Here is a 26106-nt window from a genome sequence, read left to right on the forward strand (position 1 = left end):
TAAAAACAAATGGGCCTTAGTACATGCTAGAAAGGCCTTTCTAGAAAAAACCCTAAAATGGATAAGGCGGCGTCCGTACGGTCTGACACCCGTACTGTTGTCAGCGCAAATGGCGGAACGGTCAGATGATGCGTGTCCTGCCCCATAACGGATTCTCCGAGCCTATGTTGAGTGTGTTCGCCTCAGGCTCGGGATTTCTGTGCCCATCAAAGTACCTTCGGTTTTGACACTGAGTTCAATGAACTCACGACCCCTCGGTCTTTGTTCCCATCAGTGGCCAACGGCCTTATTCTTCCTCGGTTGTATACCGGACAACTGTAACATTTACCCCACTTCTTGCCTTGTACAAATCGATCCGATTTTTACCGTATACAATCTGTATCAAGTCAACCTCTTACTATTTGCGCTTCAAGCTCTATAGAATAGTAGAAGAAAGAAAAAAGTTTTTTCGTCCACCGAGTACTCCAAATTAGTATCTTATGAGAATACAAAAAGCATTTAATTGTAACAATCCGTTAGGTGGTTTTGAGCATCAAAAGTCCTTTTCCCTAAATGAAATTTCTTGTAGCTTACAAAAAATTAATATCCCTTCCGTATTAATGTAAGTGTCATATTTCCTTTTTAGACAACTATTATAATCATTTTCTAAGACAACCAAAAGATAAGGCTTAGCTTATACTTGTGAAAAATAATATCCCCTTCGTATCAATTAAGCATCTTATTTTTCTTTTTAGAAAATAATTATATTTATTTTTAAGAGAACCTAAATGGAAATTAGGTACTTAAGCAATGCGGGATAAATGGGTTATGGATTAATAAAGTGAAATCAGGTAATTAAAATGAAAATTCGGGTAATTCGTTAGATTTGAAGTAAATTTTAAAATTTTGTTAATGGTGGAGATAAACTTTTTTCACATATTGTAACAAAAGATGAATGCGACTATTATTTTTAAATAGCAGTCGAAGTTCGACCATTTTTCCTACTTAAATTCCCGTTCCAAAAATCTTGCCTCACTATCGTTCGAGAAAATGAGATCTCTTGTCCTTTTACAATTTGAATAAAAGAAAATTGTTATGAAATAATAATAAAATATAAGGCAACAAAAAATATAGTTAAAGAAGTTGGGTGGGGGAGAGAGATTTTATTCCTCTTCAAACTGATGTAAAAATGAAATGAATTGACTTCCTATTTATAGAAAAAAAAAATAAGCTATTGTGAAGCTTTTCAAGAAGATGCTAGCAAGCTGCATGTTTGACCTACCTGCTTGATTGCAAGTTTATCTAATTGCAAGCTTATCCAGAAAATCATGTATTTAAATGGACATTCAGAATACGGTATATTTATAACTAAAATAACCTTTTCAAAAATTTTATAAGATTTTTCTAGATCACTTATGTGTAAGAAATAAAGATCTATTTTGAAAAGGTCATAAAAATAAAAAATTATAAAAGGCTAAAAACCCATTTCAACTGTGCGTGAGATACTCCATCCACTATATCTTGTTGATAATTTCAGCAAGGACAAGACGGTAAAATGAAAGGGTAGTTGGTCTTTGCGGAGCAGGCGAGCCAGCTGTTATTCATGCACCACTCAACAGTCTGCTATAGTACTATTGACAGCTTTTCCCTGTCGATCATCGTCCCTTCGCTATACTGGCACATTTCACTATATATTCTGAAAAGCCTTCTTCTTCTGCACTACTTGAGTGAGAAATGGCTGACTCTCTGGACATGTCGCTGGATGATATTATCAAGAAGAACAAACAACAACAAAAGGGCCGCCATGGTGGACGTAACAAAGGTCACAACTCCGACGGCGATGAAAAGCGGCGACATGTGCCAGTTTGTAGGACTAGAATGACGCCTTACTCAATGTCGCAGGTAGGTGTTCCCTCTTCCTTCTACTCACATTCATTCACAGAAAGTAGTTTTAGCCTTGTTTGAAATGCAGGAGCGAGACTTGATGAAGATGGCTGGAGGAGGGGATCATGTTCATGGAACGAAGTTATTTGTATCTAACCTCGATTACGGCGTCACCAACGATGACATCAGGGTAAACACTCTCTCCTTCTTCTTTTTTTTCCATAGAAACCAAATATTTTTCAACTTGGAGTTGTGTTTGCTAAAGAGTTTTTTGCAAAAAGATATTTGGTTGTTTGAATGTATAGAAAGTGAAAAACCTGTATTTGGAATTTTCATGGCCAAACCCTCATTTTATTCTGGAAAAAAGTGAAGAATTCTCATGGCCAAATGGGTCCTAAGTTAAGGTGGATTTCCATTGGGTTGTTCTCTGTGTTCTTGTACTATGCTTTTTGTTCTCTTAAATGTGCATATCCTGGGTCTAACGTCAAAGAATTTCTATTGTGGAGTAAAGTGCTTTTTGAAAAGTACAAAAGATTTGTTAAAAAAATTGAAGGTGCGTTCGTATTGTTGTGATAACTCTGCTTAGAGTATTAACTTGTAGAAGATAATTGTTGGACCCCACAAGATCATACGCATTGACTGGTGTTTGGTATGAAGGAAATTAAAATGTTGTGGGTTTTTCACTTAGTTTCTAGTGTTTGGTAAGTAAGCAAAACAATTAGTATATGCGATCTAGCAAAACATTATGTGGTGAGGTGGGGGTGGATGGGTGGGGAGGAGACAATCAATTTGGAATGTCACTTATGAAACTTAATTTCCCTAATTAGGGAAGTCATTTTTCTCATTGTTAAGGAGCTTATTTTCCTAGAGAAAATGTTTTTTAAGAACATTTTGACCAACCAAACACAAGAAAATTGGAAAACCTCCCTACCAAACACACGCTGAATGATGATATGGTTTTACTTTATGGCATGGATATTGGTCAAACTTAAAGTGTTCTTGGTGCTTCACTGCCTAGTTAGCAACCTTGTCTACTACCAGTTTACTCTGCTTATGAAGACATTATTGCATTTCCATTTATGAATAGAAGAAGATAGGTTTATACTCTAAAGTACCCCCCCCCCCCCCCCGGTACTATAGTACAGAAGATGAAGTAATTTTTCCATCACTCTCTGTTTACTCATTTCTATGTCGATGAATGAACAGAGAATTTCTGCGAGATGTTGTAGCCCCTAATATCTATTGATACTGCCTGGAGCACTGGATGGTGTAAAACGTACTAGTATGGGTTATTAAAATGTTTTCCTATGTATACTGTGTTGTGTGTGAGTGTTATTTACTATTTGATTTCCTTATCTTCAATCTCGTCTCTTCTCAATTGAGTGCTCTCTGTTTTGAGTTCAAAGCTTTTGATCTCAAATTGTAGTTGCAATACTGTCTTGATGGGATGTAAAATACGGAGGGGTGGGGTAGGGCAGGGCAAACCTTGACGCGCTAAAATTTTAACCCGCCCTGCCCTGCCTCGTTTAGCATTGTGCCAAAATTTTGTCCTGCCCCGCCCTGCCCCGTTTATGATTTATTTTCATTTTGCAATATGCTATTTAATACATCTAAAGTTGACATGTCAATAAAAGTTGTCTATGTATATCAGTTGAATAAATTATAGTAAATTTTATCAATGTTGTGTAGTCTTAAATATTGAATGAAAAATGTATAAGGAGATAATCTTTGTCAAATGATTGCTCATCTTTATATATCGTGCTTCGTTTACGTATCATGCAATTGAGGAAATTTAACAGTTAACATAGAAATTTATTACCTGTAGCAAAAATATTCCCCTGGATATATCATAGAGGTAACTGTGTACTATATCTTTTTTTTTTTTCACTTATTCTTTTCAGATGGATAATCTGTCGTGGTATGTAGGAATCATCAAGTAACAGCAACAAACTACTATGGCTGAAAAAAATAAAAATATTCACAAAGATAAGTGGTAAAGAAGCACGTCCTATTAAATGAAAAGCTCTTGGGCTATCTATCACACATATCACTGATGCTTGTAGATGGAAATGTTTGCATTATAGTTGGGAAATTACGGATAACTTAAGCGGGTCACATCTTTTAAACCCAAATCAGCTATAACCCGGATCAGCGACCTGACTGCCCCGCCCTAATAATTTTAAAAAATTTGTGGCAGCTCCCTGCCCTACTCTGCCCCGCCCTATTTAACAATTCCCACCCCTACCACATTGCGATCCCTACTTTCTTGAAGCAACTATTCTGATGAGAAGTCCTGAAACAATTATAACCTAGAGCTATCTGTTTTTTTTCAGCTGCTGTTTTCAGATGTTGGTGAACTTAAAGAATATGCGCTGCATTATGATAACAGCGGCAGATCAAAGGTACCTTAGAAAGACATTTTCCTGAGATATGTTGTGTACTATATATATATATATATATATATATATATTCATGTTGAGGAAATTCTTGTATAGGGAACTGCAGAAGTGGTTTTCACACATGCGTCTGGTGCTTTAGCTGCTATAAAGAGATACAACAACATACAGCTTGACGGTAGACCAATGAAAATTGAGGTGGTTGGGGTGAATGCTCCAACTCATCCAGTGCCTATTTTTGCATCAGCAAATTTGCAAGCAAGTTTCCAGAGGTAAAAGATCAGTAAGGATTCATATTGTCCACGTTTTTACAAGCAACTAATAACTCTTGAGTGGTAGTGGCACAATAGATCATTTGGAGCAAATGATTGGGTTGTAATTTCCTTACTAATGAGCCCTTGCCTACTTGTAATGACTTTTAGAGAATTGTTTTTGCCTGCAGACCTGGAGGAGCAGCATATGGAAGGGCTCGCGTAGAAAGAAGCCATCATAAACCTGTCTCAGCTACAGTTTCAAAAAAGAAGAAACCTGTCTCAGCTGAAGATCTTGATGCTGATTTGGACAAGTATCATTCTGATGCTATGCACATTAACTAATTTCTCATCTTTTTTGTCCTATGGCTGTCTGTTATGCCATGTTCTAACTTGAGCCTTTTGTCCTAGATGGAGAAAACATTGACATCATTTAATATTGTAGGGTACATAAATAGCTAAATACCAGTTATATAAACTTAGCTCACTTTGTTTGGACGTAATCTGGATATACTCCTCTTCACTATTATATCATCTTGGCAGGAGGATTTAACATAGCTCATTTTATGGTGATTGTACAAGGTTTTTCTTGCATTACACATTGTTCCCTCCAGATTCTTTAGTTTTGTGCTTACTCTGTACCGCTTGTCAAGTTAGTGTTGCAGAAGTTTCTAGTTGGTTAATGTTCATGTTTCAATGTTTGGTCTAAGATCATCCCTCTGGATTGGACTGTTTTAATTTCTCTATCAATTTTCTAGTGCCTACTACCATAGCTTATTCTGACAAATCTTCTCTTTAATTTGTGTAACCTTTTTGTCACACTCACGGCAATCCTCATTTCTTTATCCTCTTGATTTGATTTGTTCTATTTTTAACAGGCTTGCCAATTATAAATTTACTAGAAATACGCCAATATGGCACGTGTGAATGCATATGCATATTAATTTCTTTTGTACAAAATTATCAGTGCTTTTGCTTTTAAAAAGAAATTGCATCGTCCCAGATTTTCTCTAGTTTCTTGCCAGGGAAACTTATTACTTCCGGCCTCCAATTTTATGTGAATATGTGACTATTTGAAGGGTCAAACTATTTTCTATTTGATTATAGTTATCTTCCGCATTTGTTTGAAATATTCTGAATCGTTAGCTATGCTGATTTGGAATACTTTTTGTGTAGCTTTCAAATATGCAAATTTTATTTTCAAATATCTGAAGAATCAATATATTTAAATTTAAAGTGTTTTGACCTTCGTATTTCGAACCCTTTCACATAAATGGGAACAAAGATAGTACTCTCTAAACAACTCGATAATTCTTTGATATAATAGCTATGATCTAAGAGATCTACTTCATTTCAAAAAAAAAAAAAAAAAAAAAAGTTAAAAATTCTTCAATTGAGCTTTATCTGCAGTTCTTAACATTTTTCATTTAAATAAAATGAAACTTAAATTTGTTTATATTTGTGTCTGGACAAGTTAGAGTATGTAACTCGGACGAGGAGTGTAATTTTGAGTGTTAAACCTTGAAGACAGAATGCCTAATATAAACTTGTGAATAGTACTTCCAAGAGTAATGTGCTATGAAATGAGTTACAATTTTGCCATCTAGGATAGTACTTTTACGGTGGACTATAAGGGGATCAAATTGATCATGAAATGCCTTCCCAGCAGTTGAGCTCAGAGAAAAAGGAATATTTTGATTATTTCTTCACCTGCATTCCTACCCCAACAAGGGGAGTTTCCAAATTTTGCAACTTGTCGACTGTGGTAGTAGATTCAATCAACGACTAAGAGATAAAAGAAAAATGCATTAAATACATTCAGTCTAATCATATTTTCTTAGAGCTAAAAGGAATTAGAACAAATTCCGTTTCCTTTCAAAATAATTTCAATTTGACGAACACTACCTTTAGCTTTGTCACAAAATTCATTCAATACACAAACAAAAGTCAAACGTTACTCTCCAAAGTATGTGCACCTAAGCAAACTATTGAGCTGGCACACTGATACGAACAGGAAATAAAGTGGGTGATTATCTAGAGCGTTGACATGGGAAATGGACCAATCAGCAAGTGACACCTGTTAAGTAACTAAAAAAAAGCATTTATGTTGTTCTCCTTTGTGCTATTCCCTTTTTTTTTTTTTTTTTCAAATTCCAGTCACAAAATTTTAAAGAAAAAATCCTCAGCATGTCGTGTCAACCGCCATGGGAACAACCCTCAACAACGTGGCGAATGTGCAGCGCAATCAACCCATAAAGAGAAACTAACTATAAAATTCATCAGTCTTTATTTTATAGGTCTCTCTTATATTAGATGGAATCTGGAATGCAAGTATAAAAATTCCTCTCGTCTTAACGATGTTGTGTTGTTGCAGCTAAAGGATCTATGCACCAGGTGAAGTTATTAATGAACTGTACAGAGCAAAAAGTGTACTTGGAAGCTTCAGTAAGCGTGACAAGTAAGAAGAAGCTAGTGGTGCCCAAGCTCATGCAATGCCACATGAAAGATATGGAATCACTGGTAGAATGGATATACAGCCAATTACTTTACTCTTGCTCTCTGAAAAGGTCAATGATGGATTCGAACATTGATCCTTCAAATGATGCCAAAAATCTTTAATTTGAAGTTAATTTCCACTACATATCATCTCACAACCTCTTACTCCGCAACCCCCAATCAAATTATCCAAGAGCAAGGGTGTGTTTGGTATGGAATAAAACATTTTCCAATTTTCTCATATTTGATTGGTCAAAATGTTTTGGAATACATTTTCTCTAACAAAATAAGTTCGGTAAGAATGAGAAAACTGACTTCTTTCATGGAAATAGGGAAAATAAATTCTATAAATGACGTTCCAGTTTATTGTCCTCCCCCCCCCCCCCACCCAATGCCCCCACCCCTTGACCATCCCACCTCCCGCTACCTCCGAATCCCCGTCCCCGCACCATCCCAACCCCATAATCTTGCTAGTACTTTTGAGATAATATTTTTTTTGTTTCCTTACTTTTTTTTTTTTTAATTTAAAGGCCACTAGGCTTTGTACCACCTAGGGCTATTTTATTAATATTGTCTAAAGCAATAAGCTTCATCGTCTGAGTAGTCAACATCAACATAAAACAACAAAATGAAATGTAAATAGTTTGAGCTGAAGAGAAATAGTTTCAACATCAACACTAAGAAACTCACTTTTTTTCCGAAAAAACATTTTCCTCCGTACCAAACACACCCAAAGAGAGAGAAGTTGCCATCGGTGTAAACCCTTGGATTGTCGGTTTAAGGTTGAGAGAGTTTTTGTTCCGGATAGTAATTCATAAAATGCATCTCCCTGACTCTTTTTTTTTTCGGTGACTAGTTAAAACTAGTGTGTTCTTCCAAAGCATTATTCCCTTTCTTTTTCTTTTACTTTTGGGATTCCATAAGTAATACCAATGCATTGAGGTAAAGCAACAAATCATACCATATAAACAAACAGTGGTGTCAGATTTACATCCGCAGTAACTTGACCTTCACATATGGAGAAACTACCATTGCAAAGGCCACCAATAGTCCAATGATACAAGGAAAATGTACATAATTAACCCCTCTTGAACAAACAATAATCCAATGATCAGGTTATTTCAGATTAAACTAGATTCTCATCATAACGAGCAGGCTCAGTCAAAAAATTTACAACCCTGTTCAAAAAGTTCAGGCCGAAAACAGTCTCTTCGCAGTTGACTTTTACTGCAGTGTCCAGCGGTTCAGAGCATCTACCTTCAACAGTAATAGTAATTAAACATGGGATTGAGTTGCTTAATATCTCACCACTGAACCTAAGCCGTAAACCTGAAGCATCATCAAGGTTGGTGCCAGTAGGCATGTCCACAGATACAAGAAAAAGATTGGCATTACTAAGCACCTTTAAAGCCAAAGTCTCACAGATTACAAGGAAGTTGTCCTTTGCTAAGGGGCTCTCAAGCTTGTTAAGTTCTTCAATATGGTCAATGAAAGTACACCTGTAGCAAATTATAGGAAAATGGTCACAAGAGAATCCCGGAACAATGAGGTGTAAAGTCCATAAAACAATAAATTATGGAGAACTTCAAACTTTCATTTACACATTCAACTTAAAACCGATATTTCTCAGATGTCATTCAGACGGTTTTTCACTTTTCCCATTTATAAGGTTCCAGAACCAGGAACCACACAGTTCAAGATCAGAGAATTGTCATCATTTTCGAAAAACGGCAAAATGGCATATCTCAGTTGACTTAACCTAATAAAATATCAGCAGATCCGCAAATAACGCAATTGGATTTGCCGATTTGGTTTCATAAGAAGCAACAATATCTTGACCTCTCAGCAGAGACATGAGATGCAAAACAATGAAGCACCAAATTTCAAGGGTTCAAGGTCACAAATAGTTGACCTTTTCATACACTTCACCAAAGATGAATAAAATAATAACTGACCTCCTTATATATTCAAACATTCCAGGCAGCTGAGATTCCTTGACTGAGAACACATCGATTTCCATTGGAAGAGGTTTTACAAAATATCCGATATCAGGTCTCAACTTCACAGGATATTTCTTGTCATTGCACCATAAAAGCAGCTTAAGGGGCAAAAGATGATGGTGGAACCGGACCTGAAGGGTTCTCTGTGTAACCTGACCCTGCTCCAGCTTAGCAATTTCTTCCATTGGAACTAGAGTCGGCACATCATTAACAGACATCTTGGAACTACAAACAAAGATGAACAAGTGCAAGAGCCCTCACCAACTTGAAAAAGAGTAAGATGCCATAGCATGACTAAACAGCACGATCTTAATGCCAATGTTGTCTAAGATGCCATAGCATGACTAAACAGAACGATCTTAATGCCAATGTTGTCATACTACTAACAATCAAAGACAATGACAGCAGGAGAAGAAAGCAGAACATTACATGGCAACAGAGAAGAATAAGAAACAAATTAAAACAGAAATGCACCCTTTACACTATCAAATCATATTATATGAATAACTGACCATTCAGGAACCTGGAAGTCAGGTACTGAGATCCGACCAATTATACATTTAAGTGACTAGAGATGAGCATGTGTTTACATTTCTACAATGGTCTAAGACATCTCTATGATAATATCTACTCCCTCCGCCCCAATTCATGTGGCACCATTTGACTTGGAACGGAGTTTAAGAAAGAAAGAAGAGACTTTTGAAATTTGTGGTCCAAAACAAGCTTTCAGATATTTGTGTGGTTGTAAATCTTCTCATTAAGGGTAAAAGGGAAATTTTAAAGTTAAATTGTTTCTAAATATGGAAAGGAGGCATTCTTTTTGGGACAGACTAAACAGGAAAGTGTGTCACATAAATTGGGACAGAGGGAGTACTTTTCTGGCTGAGCATTTCAGTGAAGGTCTGAAGACCAGTGAAACAATGAACTCCTGGCCACTAGTTCATAAAGCAACAAGAGGAACTGAAAAGATGGTTTTCTAGATGAGAAAGAGAGAACTTTCACAAAGGACAGTGGAACTTAATTAACTATCTTACCGTAACATTTCTTTCCTCTTTTATATCTAGGAAAAGGTGATTGACAAAAGAAATATTCAAAGGCATGTTCTCAAAACAGCATTATTCAATATAAGAATCACTATTATTCTGACCAACAAAGTATACACTGAAAATTGCAAAGCACAACAATTACCTCTCATCTGATGTCAGCACTTGATCTGAAGATTCTACCCTCATGCCAGAATCCTTTTCGACCAACTGTAAATTGGACATAGCTTCCACCGAACTGTTGATAAATGTAACCTGAATACAAACAAGCAGAGGAGATATGCTTGACACCTCTGATGAAAATGTGTATTCCACACTCAAGCCGTTTCCATTTGCAGGATCTAACAAAGTGTAGGATTTAGGTTTAACTCTGCTACTAATATCTCCAATTGTAATTCTGGCCAATGATTGAAAGACATTATTTAATTCTACAGAATTGTGGGTAGAATCAGGACTGTCATCCAACCAGGATTCAAGAGCTCTTACAGACATTAATTCCCCAAGATCATTGGAGTCAGAATTTTGATTAATCCTTGGTCCCAACTGATTCCCATGAGCATTGCCACTGTCAGAGAGATGAATCAGTGGACCAGCGTGCCCGTCATCATCACTCACAGACCCACTCCCGTGGCTACCCCGAGTTCCACTTGAACCAGTTGGAGAATCTTGAGAATTGTAACCAGATGTGCTTTCTTCATTTAGTAATCCAGACACCGAGTCAGCATCATCAGTTTCATACGATTCACTTTGAGTGGCTCCATTCTCCGGTTGCTTCATATCTTTTACCATATTGGATTCATGAGTAGTGTCATCGCAAATCAAACTTAATGGCTGTGGGAGAGGTTCGTATCCTGGAGCAGCATGAAGAACCATCAGTGAAAGAGATCCAGGAAGATAAAACCGATAAGCTAATGGTTCTGACGGACTGGGCTTTGTTTCTCTCCCAAATAAGTGTCCTGCAAGTACATGCAATGCGCTGTCAGGAGCTGCTCGGTGAGCTGATTCTTCCAACTCATGAGTGCCAATATAGTGGGATAAGAGTTTCTGTAGAAGACGTGCACGGTCACGGATATCATAATTCAAGTCACATTTAGCTAGTTCAAGTACATAGTTTAAGAGTGTCTTGAAGGTTGATAGTGCTTCCCCTTCTGCATGTAATAAGACCTGAAAAACATCCAAGCCTATTGTTGATTAAATGAGACAAGGTTCCTGAACTATCAACTCGAGGTTTGTGAAATTCAACCATTGATTAATCAAAGGAAATTACTTCATTAAGGAACCAAATTAGTTGCATATCTGCATAGCATCTCTTTCTCGAAGAATACAGGAGTATGCAACATCTAATCTTGTACTTTCCAGAAGCCCATATGTCAGATATAAGAGCAGAATAAGTTAAATATGTAAACTCACAAGAGTATATCAGTTCAGATATGTTTTACCAATCATATTTTAGGACAGATTAATCATATTACAGAGAGCTTGAAAGTACAGCAAGCACTCCTCATAATAAATATACCGTAATAATCGTCTTTAGTTAATAAAAAAGATATATGTCATTATTAATTTTGTAAGATGCTTATGCGGATAAACAAACACCATAGAATTTAGTATATGACAGAATTCGCATCTCACGTCAAGCTACATCCTCGATAGAAAATGAACTAAATTTGGCATGAAAAAGTATCATTGCTGATAGTGGAGATGATGCTCCTATAATGTCAGTCGTGCTTCTCAATAGCAATTGAAGCCGTTAAACAGTTAGCTCACCTGTGCTATTTGTTTATAGATTCAATTTTCGTCTTAACAACGCAAAGTACAGCCATATGCAAATATTCCACTTAAGCCAAGAACATCAAAGGAATATACAACAACAACATACCCACTGTAATCCCACAAGTGAGGTCTGGGGAGGGTGGTGTGTACGCAGCCTTACCCCCTACCTTGAGAAGGTAGAGAGGCTGTTTCCAATAGACCCTCAGCTCAGTAAAGCATATCAAAAATCAAGTATGTAAAGCAAATACAGTAGTGAAGAAGCCATGCTGAAAACAATGGAACAGTAGCAACAACAAATAATATGAGTCAAAGGAATATAATTATGAGAAAACAAGAAGATTTTCCAGAGCTAAAAAGCAATGCAATTATGATAAATGCAAACCATCCAAAAACATTGAGCTAGAGGCTCATTGAGGAAAAACAAAAGCTATTTGTAGCGTTCTACCTTGACCATCGCATTAAGAATCTGGAGCTTTGTTTCAAGTGCTTCTGAAGAAAAAGTCCAAGCAAGATACTTGAGAACTGTGGGTAACACCTTTGGAATTATATGTCCCGTGGAGTTATACTCGCCCAACATCCAAATAATCATTGCACGTGCACTTGGTACTCGGATAGAATCCAACTTACGTGCCAAATGAACAATTACCTTTGTCAAAAGAAGTGAGTGAGTAAGTTCTGTATCACAGATTATAGTATATACTTCATTCTTTTTTCTTTTTAAGTGTATCACAGATTATAGTATATACTTCATTCTTTTTTCTTTTTGGGTTTTTGAATAGTATGTTAATCATTATATGCAGGGAGAACATAAAAGAATGCATGTAGATTTAAATGTAAAATGTAAAGTTTCTACTCATGGCTCAGTTAACGCAAAAGATTTCCACATTTCCGGTGGCGCTAGTCACTACAGGCTCCTTTAGTGGAGTTCTGCTCCAAACTATAAACTTTTTGTTTAATAAATGTGTCTCTAAGTTACAATTAGAGCTCAGATTCAAAAGTTCCATGTCAGAAAAACGTAAACAGTATATTAAATTTCTGCAACATATAAAATATCTTCTGACGGCCACATGAGAGAGGTGGCAAGACAAGTCCATTGGCACCTTCTTCTCCGAAAGGACTGTGAACATGCAACGCTACCCATTAAAAGACTCCTAAGATAATAAGCAGTCTCAATGCTACCTTATACCTGAAGCAACATTAAAGAAACACAATATATCCCTCCATTTCAATTTATGTGACATAGTTCGACTTCTTAAGGAATTTTAAGGGGACACTTATGAAACTTGTGGTCTTAAACATGTCATAACATTTGTGCGGCTATAAGACTTTTAAAACTTGTGGTCTTAAACAAGCCATAATATTTGTGTGGCTATAAGAACTTCTCACTAAGGGTAAAATGTGATGTTTATAATTAGATGTTTTCAAATATAGAAATGTTACATTCTTTTTTGAACGGACTAATAAGGAAATAGTGTAATGTAAACTGAATGGAGGGAGTACTTGTTACCAGACCAAAAAAAATTCCTAAAAGGACTGTCCTCTGTTAGGGGTGTGTTAGAAATTCTGTGTAAGATATCATCATTAATTAATAGCTAAACAAAATGAGAGTAATTGGCTAGAAATTGCAAAATGTGTAAATTTCCTGAGTTAGTAAAGCAACTCACTTTGTCACGACTTGAGGATTCATGTTTTATGATTGTTTTGATGGAATTTATTGCTTGAATCAGAATAACTGCTTCTTCATCCATTGATGCTATGTCCACATCTGAAATTTCTGCATGTCCGTGATCACTTAAATAATTGAAACAAAGTAAATAAAGCAGTGAAGCTCAGAATTACATAAAACAAAAGCTCTCCTATAGATTCCATAGACAGAAGATGCTTTTACCAGATGAAGTCAAAACCAATAGCCCTTCCAGACATATGCTTGCTATATTTGGAAGTCGTTGGGCACATAAACCAATAGCAGCCACAGCATCTGCAGCAAACCTTCTGTCTGGATCTTTGATATAATCCTAGAAATTAACTAACAAATTAGCACTAGCTTGCATGACTAATTCCACGACAACAAAGAGAAAAAGATACAATGATGCTGAAGTTAACACGTAGCTGTAAAGAGATTAGAAACCCCAATGTGCAAGCAGCTAAATTGCAACAATTAAGAAAATTGAAATACGCACACATACTCCCTTTTTTGTTGATAAAGAATAAACCAAACACTACATTCAATGGCATATAAAAAAGGAGAGGAAGGTGCTTTGAGAGGATTCATTAACGTATAAAGCTGAGTTTGGCTAGCATATAGCATCTCAAATAATTAGATTAAGACAATCATTATAGTTCGAAAATGTACATATAGGTAAAGTTTTGATGAGAAAGTGTACCTGGAACTCTTTAAAAATAGGTGAAATTGATGAATCTGTCACAATTAAAGAGAGTATGTCAAGCTTCAGAGCTTTTACTTGATACGGATCAGTAGAGCTCACGAAGAAGTCTTCAAAATGGGAAACAAACAAGGTAGGCATTGCTTTAGCAAACACTTGAATGTTGCAGAGCACCTGCATCAACCAAAGCATTACATATACACCAAAAGAAGGGAATGTATCATAGATGGCAGCAAAGTCGGGCTATAGTGTTTTCACAAAAACAAAGTTCTACTTAAAGGATGGATGTTTGATTGCAGCAAAATAATGTGGTCATACTGTTTTCAGGAAAACAAAGTTCTAAAGAACAGCCCTTAAAGGTCTGAACGACCTCATCTCACTAGCTAGGAAGTTATGGAAGAATTCGATCTTCTTAAACTATGGCCAAAAATCTCTTTAACTTGTGAAACATCCTGTAGAAGGAGAGCTCTAATCCAGTACCAAAAAACACTTATTTCACAACCTAAAGTGTGGATAAATCTTCATAGAAACACCCCAGATTTTTAGGCCGAATAAAATGTGAAAAAGACTTGAACCAAGTCAACTAACAGTACAGTAAACTTCAGGGCAAAGAAATTGATTGGCAGATGTTGATTTGCTGGCTGAACTTAGGAAAGCAGCAACTTGACAATCAATACTTTTTTTATATACAAGTCAGTGACTGTCACTACTATTTAAGTGATCCAATATAGACATTCAACTAGATTTTCAGTCCAAATGACAAGAAAAGTGAGAAATCGAAAAAAGATTATGGTGCGCACCCCTCTGCCTTGAGTTGTCATCCTCCCTTCCCCAAGCCATATTCCTCTTCCTTTAACCTCTAAGTCACACTCCCGGCAATAGAATGACATCATTCTTTTCTCACTCTTTTTTTTTGGGAGCATAAAACTCTAGCAGCAACTTGTGAAATTAGGAAGTGGAGATTGTCAAACTATTTTTACATGTGTTTTTGCCCCATTGACAGGCTAAAACAGCACAAGGTGACCTTTAAACAATTACAAGCAAGAGAATTGAGAGGACTTTACAATGTTTTAACCTCTTGTGTAATTTATATTGCCAAGTTTTTTCAATCTACAATATCATTACAACTGAATACAAACTTATCAAAGCTTGAGTTCCCATAGAAGGTCATATGCATTGCAGGTGACAAACTCCTACCGAAACAGGCCAAGAAGTTAACAGAGGATCAAGGTTATGTTGTCAATGGTTAAATAAATAAAATGCCACCTCTCAATGTTCGTTTTCTATCACTCTAGGCTAAAAAGTTCAATGGCCCCTGAGACATATTACACCATGTAAATAATAATCAGTTTTGACTCAAACTAGTACGAGACAAAAAATTACCACATATTTTGAGGCACTGGATGATCTCAACAGAAACAACAAAGGCTTAACAATTCTTTTAATTTCTTCTTTTGGTGCCATAATCCAGTGCACCCCGGCAGCAGCAAGTACTACTGCACTATTTTGGCTCCACAGTAGAGGTAAAGTACACTGTAGTAGGATCTTCACGTCATCGTTACTTTTTGGAGATGTAAAGTCTGGAAAGTCCTTGACAGAAGAAGCTCTTTTGGAAGTTGGTCTGGATAAATACTTATCTGGTCCTTCAAGATAACTCCTGGATACTATTTCTGCTATCTCAGATTCACAAACTACACTGCCAATGTCATTGGTGCTCTCTTTGATTCCAAAATAGGTTTCAGATCCTTCCTTTTCTGAATTACAATTCTCTGAAGAATGGGAATCTACCATCAAGGATTCCTTAACAAGCCCATGCCTAGCAATAATATACCGTATAAGGATCCCTATCAAAATAATCTGACCCCATTCTTCCACATCAGGGAGAGTCTCGCACAGCCTTCTATAATTTTTTGCAATTAGAGAGAAATTATTAGGACATATAGAAGAAAATGCTGCAGCAGCAGCTCCAACTACTCCAGGAGAGCTGTCAGTCAGAAGAATTCCAACAGTCTGCAAAACATAATAGCAGATGCAGTACAAGTCAAATATAGTAACGATGAAATTCAGTTCATCTGGGAGCATTGCTTGAAGGAAAGATTTTTGGTTTACTTGTATGACACAAGTATAGTTGAAGCCATGAATGCAGTTTAGTTGTAGAAAACATACATGGCAACACGGAAGAAAGCGTGAAAAATATAAGTTGAGTAAGGTTCTTTCTTTTCTTTCATGAGATGAGAAGACCCTGCGAAACTGTCAAACGTGCAATGAAATCAAAGTTAAACAGCTTTAGCTATTGTATATGTCAGAAGTCTAATTTTTAGGACAAACCAAGGGAACACCCTTGCTTAGCAAGAGATCTGTTTTTAGATAAATGATTTCTACATTGGAGCAGTTCTTTCCTGTATAAGTAAAACTGGATGATTACAAAGACATGATTACTTTATAAGATGCCTAGGTACCAACATCCCTGCCCTCAAAGCTACAAAACCTACCTCTTCAATAGTACTAATATTCTCCTCCAAACGCAAATCATGTAACTTTGGGAGTGCATTAGCAGCACACTTCCTAACATATACTGATGGATCTCTTGCACATTTTCCCACTGCTACCAGAACAAGGGGTGCAATCACATAAAGACGAATTCCTGCCATTGTCCGGAGTGCCCATGCCCGCACCAACGGATTAGAATCTCCCAGATCCCTCTGGAAACAGTTTATTGAAAGCAATGCTTCATTAGGACGCCTACAGCATATATAAGAGAATAGATGAGTAAGTTTTTTTCATGTTATTCTAATCTCATTTAATATTGAGGTTGTCTGTTAATAAGTACAATAAAAAACATATGCCTACACGAAGCAAAGCAGCTCTAACCAGAAACCGAATAGAAGTTTCCATGTGCACAAACCAGCTGTACATCGTTTTAGCTTCCACATTATATCCGAAAATATACATCTGAAACTCAGCTATATATCATTTTAGCTTACAACATTATATCCGTAAACCTTGGTAAAGGAAGGAAAGTCCCATGCATCAATATTTGAAGCTGCTAAAAGTTATTGAAATGTTAGCGATCTAAACTGTTCTGACAAACACAGAATGCTGAAAAAACTTATCTGGAAATGGCAAGCAGATGTTTACTGTCTGCAAGAGACTAAGCTCTACAATTTCCAACCACAAATTGCAGGTCAACTCCGAGCAGGCAGATGGACAAACTATGTTTTGATGATGAAGGCACGAAGGGAGGCAAAGCGATCATACGGGACAAGAGAGCCTGGTACGATACCGAACTTATATAAAGAGAGAATTCTATTACTGTCTCATTTATTAATGTTCAATCACTTCAATGGGTTCACTGTGAGCTTATGTTTGTAGGATCCTACAAATAGACAGGATAGAAGCTTTGTGACCACCAAAGGCATAACTTAAGATCCTTGAGTTATGTGTGAGAATTTCAACACCACCATGTTCCCAGAGAATGAAAGGACAACCATAACCTCACCAGAGCCATAATATCGTTCCTCTAACGTGGTAGGAGACTTAGAGCTAGCTGGCCCTATCTAGCTAGAGGCAAGTTCACCTGGTCAAGAGACATTTAGAATTGATCGTTTACTATCCTTAGTAGATTGGGATGACAGCTTCAGCAACATCAGACAATCCAATCTTCCCAGAATTACTTCAACTTCATGCCAGTGCAAAGCTGGTGTCTTGGCAAACGAGACATTGAGAAACCTTTGATAAAGTTCACTGGAATTTCCTTATTAACTTCCTTCCGCATCTCCACATTAAAATTCACTATCCACAGGGTTTATTCTCATTTGGAAAAGGTCTGAGACAGGGGAACCCCCTATGCCATCCCCCTCTTTATTATGGTCAGAAAAATGCTTTTTATAGAAAGGCAACAAAATTGGATACAGGAGTTCACACTGCCATGAGATCACTAAGACATGGCTATCTCCCACATACTTTGTGCAGATGACTCCTCGATCTTATGTGATATTGAAGTGCAACAGATGATCTATCTCCTATCGATTCACTTTTTATTTCAAGCAACCTTTGGGTTATGATTTAACTACTCCAAGAGTCATCTCTTTCCAGATAATGAGGTAATTAACTTGCAAAAACTGGCAGACACACTTGATTGCAGCACTAGGACTCCTGCGCCAAGTACCTGTATCTCCCTTTGGGAGCTAAATCTAAAGCTTCTTCTATCCAGAAAGGAGTCTTGGGAAAGTGGAAAAAAAGCTCTCCAGCGGCAAGAGCCAGTAGCTCTAATCAGACTAAAACTGTCAACAGTTTACCAGCACAGCATGTCATGATTCCCCCGTCCCCGGCAGCCAAAGGACTGGACAAACTAGATAGAAATTTCTTGCAATGCGGCAATAAAGAAAGCAGAAACTTAACCTAGTCAGATGGGCATCTTTTATTACTGACAAAAAGACTAGAGAGCTAAAGACTGAAAGATAGGAGTTAAAAACTTGAAGATACAAAATGGAAAGTTGCTGCTTAAAAAGATGTCAACTAGCAACTACCCAATAAAAGAGATTCACCCTGATCTTTACACCTCTGCTACAAACCTACTAGCAATTATTTCTGAAATTCTGATTACTGGTCAAATCAAGGGTTCAACATCATTTTTAGAAGAAAATTCAAAGACCGGGGAACAAAAAGTCTTTGTTCTCTCTGCAACTCCTTAATAGCTACCAATTTCCACAAAACAGACCAGACAATTTACTGTTGACGGCTCAGCAAACAATTATCCCCCAGAACTACTGCAACAAGGAACAACAGATGGAAATAACTTGGAAAACAAAGCGCCCCCGCTCTCTCCTCACTTGGTTGGTAGCACAGGAAGCATGATCAACCCAAAATAATCCCTAAAAAAGTGGTTTCAACATTTGCAACAAATGTATTCTTTGCGAAGAAAAAAAGTGAAGATATCAACCATCTATTCTTGCAATTCAGCTTCACCTCTCAACTATGAAATTTCATTTTCATTATTTTGGGGCTTAGTTGGTCAACGCCTACATCAATAATGGAACTCCTCCAATACTGGCACAGGAAAAGTATTGGGAATTCGATGCCAGCGGCAATTTGGTGGTCCATATGGAAGTAAAGAAATGCAAGAGCCTCTATTTGTAATTACTATAAGATGCAGATATATTTCCTTATTATCCTATTTGGTGCAACATGGCTGCAGTATCATATAGAAATGATTGTCTTCTTGAGGTCATCAAATAATTTGTGATGTAGCTATAGTTTTAGCTGTAAAGACTTCCCAACATACATTTTTTGCTGGCAAATCAAAATTATTACCTTTACTGATAATAAAATTGTTCATGTGTGCAACGGCAGCAAGTTATAGTAAGTTTGATTAATTTATGTAAGGGAGATTAAATATTGAATAGGAGCCCTAATGTTTATACCCCAAATTCGTTTAGCAAAATAATTTGGGAAAATTACAGCCAAATACCATTCGGCCATCTATCCAGACAGTGTATAAATAGTTTATAAAGTATACTAACTATACAGTTACTATACATACCTATACACAACATATACAGCTGAAGTGTATAGTTCGGCCATGTTTGGTAAACTAGATAGCCGAATGGTCCATTTATGTAAGTTCCCCAATTAATTCTTCCACTTGGGAACTGATTTTCTGCTTGTTCATAAAGCTTTACTTAATAATAAACCAAGTTGCAATAAATTATGCAGTACTAGTTTAAACAAATGGAAGAAGTTGAAGTATAAATGTGGACAACGCAAATACAATAATTAATTCAGTGATTTATAGTTAATCAGGAATTCAACGAGTGTGGAAAAACAAGGTGCAAGTAATTTATGGTAGTGTCATACTTTTCAGCATAATGGAGGAGGTACAAGTAGACGAGCTTCTTCACTTCCATTGATTGTGAAGCCACATTTTTCACCACCTGCACTAGTCAAACAAACTTCAATAACTCAAATTTTGTTATACTCCCTCCGTCCCAATTTTTGTGGCAACTTTTGAATTTCACACTTCAAACAAGTTTTTCTTTGACCGTAATTTTTTCATATGTCTTTTAGATGTTTTGAATTGTAAATTATTGTGACTTATACTACTTTTAAATTTTCCAACTATGTATATTTTATTTCAAAAAACTTATAAATTACATTTCCTAATTCACGATCAAAATAAAACAGTTTTGACTCTCAAAATTCGAACCATGCCACATAAATTGGGACAGAGGGAGTAAGTAACAAGGTGAAACTCCTTTGTTCCATTAGATTTGGGAAAAGGGGGAAGTGACCTGAGGGAAGAAATTGGAGACGTCGGCACCTTGGGCAATGAGAGCAAGTAATCTCTTCAGTGCTTCACATATTTCCGAGTCGAATTTGCTGTCTAGAAGGGGAGCAATGTTGACGTCATCGGGATCGTCATAAAGGTGGGCATCAGTACCGATGCGGAACACCAAAGATGAGGCTTTGCTCAGTGAATCCGACGTCGACTGTGTGAACATTTTCTAACATTCGGAACGATGCCGAGGGGGTTGAGCGATGAAAGTCGGACTAGCGGAGATGCGTTTGGCATGCGGGGTTTACTTATCAAAGGAAAACAAAAGAGTTTAGGGGCCAAGTGCACTAATAACAACTTCTAAGTTCTGATGTGCCACTCTTTACAATACAGCGGCTCCTCCAAAAAACGGGAAAAAAAAAAATAGTAAAGACATACAGACTAGTACTCTTCTTTTTTACGTAATTAATTTTGTCTTGCCAATCAAAAAACTAATTTTCAATTGGAGGAGTGGCTGGGTCAAAACGAAACCATTACCGATAATTCAATCGCAAAATTAGTTTATTAGTTTATTGGTATTGGGTTATCGGATTAACGATTGGTGAACGGATTAAACTTTTATAGTTAACGGCTTATCGATGTGGGTGTGGATTACTCAATTTTCTTATCGGGTAAACCGTTAACCCATTATGAATTACCATATTTATATTTTTACCGCTAGGCATACAAACATTTACTTTCTGTAATAATAAAAGTTCTCTAAATTTTCTCCTAGAATGGTTATTACTTTCTTATTATGGTTATTACAATTGGAAAAATAAATCGATCCTGTGCGAAACGCACGGTGAGTTCTTATTCTATACTAGTGAATTAGCTCGCGCTTCGCGGGATCGTTAAAGAAAATTATTTATGACTGAATTTATTGTTATAATATTATTAAAAAAAACTATTATTTATATATTCTTTTGATCAAGTTTATCCCCCATCTCTTTGAGTGAAATCATAGCCTTTCATCCATTTCTTGCACTTATAAAAAGCAAAAGACAGTCAAAAACAAAAACAAAAAAAATTCTAGACTTGATGGAATGTGACGGGGAATGGAGAGACATTGTATCCACTTACATATATAGAAGCATATGCCGAATGATATGAGTCATTTTAACTTCTCATTAATTGAAAGAATTCTTTCAATCTTCATTTCTTCCGCATTTTAAATATGGAGGCGTAAAACCTTCACCTTCACAAAATACGCTATATACTTTTTCTCAATAATTTCAGTAATATAAAAATTCTAATTACAATGCAAATGTTTTCTCGATACATGAATTTAGATAATTAATCAAGATAATGTTTCTTATATGATAAAATAATGACATATCTTGTTATGTCATTAGCCATAATTGGATGATATCATGTATCATATTAAATAAATAAAAAATGATATTCATCATATTGAATAGTTCAATTTAGAAAAAAAAAGAGAGAGAAAATTCAACTGTCCTTTTTCAGGTTTTCATCCTTGGTATATTCTTTATTCATTCATTTTTTAAAATATATATTAGAGAATTATTTTATTGCCAAAAGGTATAAGATAAAGGAAAATTAGAGAAGATACTATGCTTAAAATTCTAAATGAAACTAGTGAAAGTATCACTTTTTAATATATTAAAAGAAAAAATTTAAGATAACTTTTAGTTTTTTAATGGTTTCTATAATATTGTTAAATCTAAAGGAAACGAAATATAGTCAATTCCAAACAATTAAGGCAAAAACATTAGGAAATAGGCTATTCATTCATAAGATTTAAACTACAACAACATACCCAGTGAAATCCCACAGTGTGGGGTCTGGGGAGGGTAAAATATACGCAGACCTTATCCCTATCTCGAAAGATAGAGAGGCTGTTTCCGAAAGACCCTCAGCTCAGAAGAAAACATGATGAGAAAAGCTCAGATAAGTACAAACAGTTCAAAGCAATACGAAAATGAAACAAACGAAAGCGAAAATTTAAACTATTTTACTATTCATAAGATTTAAACTATTTTACAGAAAATTACACAAAATTACCATTTCCCAAAGTGAAAAAGACGTAGTTAGCTGTTCCAATTCTAATTCAAGTTCTTTCTTCGGAATCTTTAATCATATCCATTCTTTCTAATATATTCCCGCATGGAAATATAAAGAACAAATATTAGCAATATTACCCAAAAAAAAAATATAAGAAAATAAAAATTTCCAAGTACAACATGTAAGAACGTTATAGAGAACGTTATAGACTATTTGATCACATATTTTCTCCATTCAATTGTACATCGGAAAATTTAACTAAGTCTTACATATCTGAAGAGGTATTTACATATATACATTTATTTATTTAATGGGTAAACTTTAATAAAAAAAAAAGGTGTAGATTTTGAATCTTGCCGCAACTCTTTCTCTCCTTCTCCTTAAACTTGATCTGCTCTAAAACAGTCCGTGCAATATTATCTTCAGATCAGTAGCGGTAAATGCTTGATCACTGATGATAGGATTTTATGTGTGCCAGCATGAGCGATGTCAATATCGTTTTCATAATAGACTTCAAAATCCACTTGCGGAATAATTTTAACAATATCTTTAAACAAAAATAATCCAAATCAGCAAATTCACAAACCGAGCAACCTGCAATAATCAACAAAGCTAAAGTTAATAAAATATAAAAAATCATAGAAAAAGTGGAAGAACGAAACACCAGAAACCGACATTCGAAGCACATGTAATATTCCAATTTTCAATAATTAAAATAGGAAAAGCCTCAAATAAAGATCAACAATAGAACATTCTCATCTTAAATTAATGAAAATGGGAAACAAAAACAAAAAAGAATAATAACAGTTGACTTCTAATTTTAAGCATTTCTGGAAAAGGTTTCAAGTACATTGCAAAACACAAAATCTACCTAAAAAGAAAATGGGAAGAAGAAAGGAAAAGGTAGATTAAGAAGATTGTTTATGGCAGAAAACGAAGGAATAGAGGAGATTTCAGGAAAAGAATTAATTTCTTCAATTTCAAAATCGAAAAGGGCCAAATATACCCCTGTACTTAAAGCCGTCAAAATGGGCTTGGCCCTTGAGGCCAGCCCAACCCAACCCGCTATTGGGGTAGGGTTGGGCTAGGATTTTTTAAGCCCATTTAAACTGAGGCTTATAAGCCCAGCCCAAGTCAGCCCGCTGGCCCTTGAGGCCTGACCGAGGCTGGGCCGAGGCCGGCCCGTGGGCCAAAAGGCTATTTAGATTAATTAAAAATTTAAAAGAAGATTGTGAAAAAAGAAGTAAAAACTAGAAATAGTGATTACCAAATAAGTACAAGTCTTAGTATCTTACACAATACTTTACTCAGTTAACGTTAAATCCTAATCACCAAATATAGAAGTTGTATTCATGATTGAATTTCAAAAGAAAATTGTGAAAAAAGAAGTAAAAAAAATAGGAATAGTTATTATCGAATTAGTCTTAGTATCTTACATATTTTTCTCATTTAGCGTTATATCCCTAGTACTAAATTTCTAATCGTCAAGTACGCCTACTAAAATTTCTAATCACCAATAAAAGTTCCATCATGAAATTGTCAAAAACTTGTTACTCGAAATTAGTTGCAGAGCTTTACTAAATTCAAAATGGTAATATTTTAAGCGAATTTAAATATTAAGTATTAGTTTCTAAAATCCAGTTATTTGATAATGGTTAACTAATTAAATTTGCATATGAATGTAGACGAAGATGGAGATGTTAATTAAGGCACCTTTATCACGAACGGATTCAAATATGCTTGACGATGTATAGGTGTTTGTTGTCACACCCCGAACCATGGCCTGGGCGAAACACGGCACTCGGTGCCATACTGCATGTGACCGAGCGAACCACATGGCTTGTTGAATCATCATGAGGCATACATGAGCGGAAATATAGCATGAACGTGATGAGCTTTTATAAAACATGAGATGTCATAATAACTTGATGAAATACTTGTTTAAATCATGACTGCGGAAATAACATAAGTTGAGCCAAAGATGGCTAAACACCTTGCATGTCTAACATAACTAAACTGACTAGTCTATGAAACCTTTAATCGTGAATCCTGACTGAAAAACATACTTACTGGGACAAGGCCCCAAAAGCATACCTTTAGATGCAAACTAACTAAAGAATGACAATGTCTAACCCCGAATGAGATGGGGCTCACCAATAAGCTGGTACGTGCAGATCCTATTGAGCAGAGGCGTCGTCCTGTAAATCCGTACCTGCATCGTGAAATGCAGGCCCCCGGGCAATAAAAGGGGACGTCAGCACATTGAATGTATTGGTATGTAAAGCAACTGAAAGAAATAACATGGGACATGGGATAATCGTGAAAAGAATCGAAACCGAAAACCTAGGCATGAACATGAGTACGAGTACATGAGTACATATATATAACGTAGTAAAACATGATAGTAGGGAGAGCATTCCATAAACCGACCATGTGATATCACCACGTGGGTACGTGGAGTCTGGTACCTCGCCGGACCAGCAGAGCCCCCATACCTTGCCAGGGTATGAGGTGGTAACGTGCCTGATGGATCCATTCAGTGTAAAATTAAGGTATCGTCCTAACTGGGCGGAGCGATCCTTGTCCTACGGTGGCTACGTAGTTTCAGGCTATCTGAGCCTTCTCGGTAATTCGTGCAACTCCCAAAACATGAACATAATATAGATGGCTAAGAAGCCCATGATTTTCGTGAATTAACTTGTACTTGTCTTGTAATCATGATTTCACAAAATAACTTGTAAACATGGTTTCATGAAATAACTTGTAAATAGCATGTATGTATTTTGAGTCATGGCATGAACATAGTTATATAATACAATTGCATGAAAACTTGTAGACATGTAGGATATTCATGAAATAAGTATTTTTATTTAAAACATGCATGCAAGAACCCATGGAATACAAGATATGGGTTTTCATGGATTACGGACGGATTCTCAATAATCATAAAGAAATATTAAGAACTAAATGATGGAATTATAACAATTCATACATAATATAATCATGAACATGGACCTAGGGTTATCATGAGTATGGTGTAGAATAGAAACCCTAGTTTTGTAAAGTTTCATACTTTATGGATTATGAGGCGTGGGAAGAACAATGATGTTCCCACACGTAGATAGTAACTCTACATACCTGTAATGCTCCAAAATCTTGAATTAAAGACTTGAATTTTGGAGAAGATTTCCTAAATCTTGATTCTTGAACCTTGAGATGGGTTTTCTTGAAAACCCTAGTTTATGAACAATGATTTCTTGCTTAGATTATTAGATATATATATATATGTTAGAATTGAGTTGGAAGGGTTTGGATTGACTTACCTTGATGTTTTGGATTGTTGCTAGGGCTTGGAATTGTGAATAATGAAATAGAAGAACTCAAGACTTGGATTTATACAAAATGAGGCGGAGGTTATATGGACATATTATACGGTCCGTATAAAGTTATACGGTCCGTATAATATGACCATATTTTATCATGGTGGAATAGAACGTCGGTTTGGAGCGTCGAAGTACGGACGAGTTATACGGTCCGTATAAAATTATATGGGCCGTAT

The 26106-nt window shown here is 36.1% G+C and overlaps 2 protein-coding genes across 5 annotated transcripts; one reads left to right on the forward strand and one right to left on the reverse strand.

Moving 5' to 3' along the window:
- Positions 1-1521: 1521 nt before the first annotated feature.
- LOC132050271 (THO complex subunit 4A-like) lies at positions 1522-5193 on the forward strand. Its single transcript, XM_059441444.1, has 5 exons — positions 1522-1881; positions 1952-2053; positions 4197-4265; positions 4359-4531; positions 4702-5193. The coding sequence occupies exons 1-5, from the start codon at positions 1714-1716 to the stop codon at positions 4853-4855; spliced, it is 666 nt and encodes a 221-aa protein (XP_059297427.1). The 5' UTR covers positions 1522-1713; the 3' UTR covers positions 4856-5193.
- A 2756-nt stretch (positions 5194-7949) lies between these two features.
- On the reverse strand, positions 7950-20865 carry LOC132050272 (AP3-complex subunit beta-A). Of its 4 annotated transcripts, none has more exons than XM_059441447.1 (12): positions 20497-20861; positions 20063-20139; positions 17057-17158; positions 16699-16948; positions 15590-16216; positions 14207-14380; positions 13711-13837; positions 13487-13587; positions 12268-12468; positions 10195-11213; positions 8962-9231; positions 7950-8505 (listed from the first exon to the last, which is right to left on the reverse strand). In XM_059441447.1, the coding sequence occupies exons 1-12, from the start codon at positions 20704-20706 to the stop codon at positions 8133-8135; spliced, it is 3531 nt and encodes a 1176-aa protein (XP_059297430.1). In that variant the 5' UTR covers positions 20707-20861; the 3' UTR covers positions 7950-8132. The 4 variants fall into 4 exon arrangements, with proteins under 4 accessions (XP_059297430.1, XP_059297429.1, XP_059297431.1 ...); XM_059441446.1 differs by having other exon boundaries at positions 13487-13596; positions 20497-20860; XM_059441448.1 differs by lacking the exon at positions 17057-17158 and having other exon boundaries at positions 13487-13596; positions 20497-20859.
- Between the last annotated feature and the right edge of the window lie 5241 nt (positions 20866-26106).

The sequence above is a fragment of the Lycium ferocissimum genome, chromosome 3 (genome assembly GCF_029784015.1).
Source record: "Lycium ferocissimum isolate CSIRO_LF1 chromosome 3, AGI_CSIRO_Lferr_CH_V1, whole genome shotgun sequence".
Taxonomy (NCBI): domain Eukaryota; kingdom Viridiplantae; phylum Streptophyta; class Magnoliopsida; order Solanales; family Solanaceae; genus Lycium; species Lycium ferocissimum.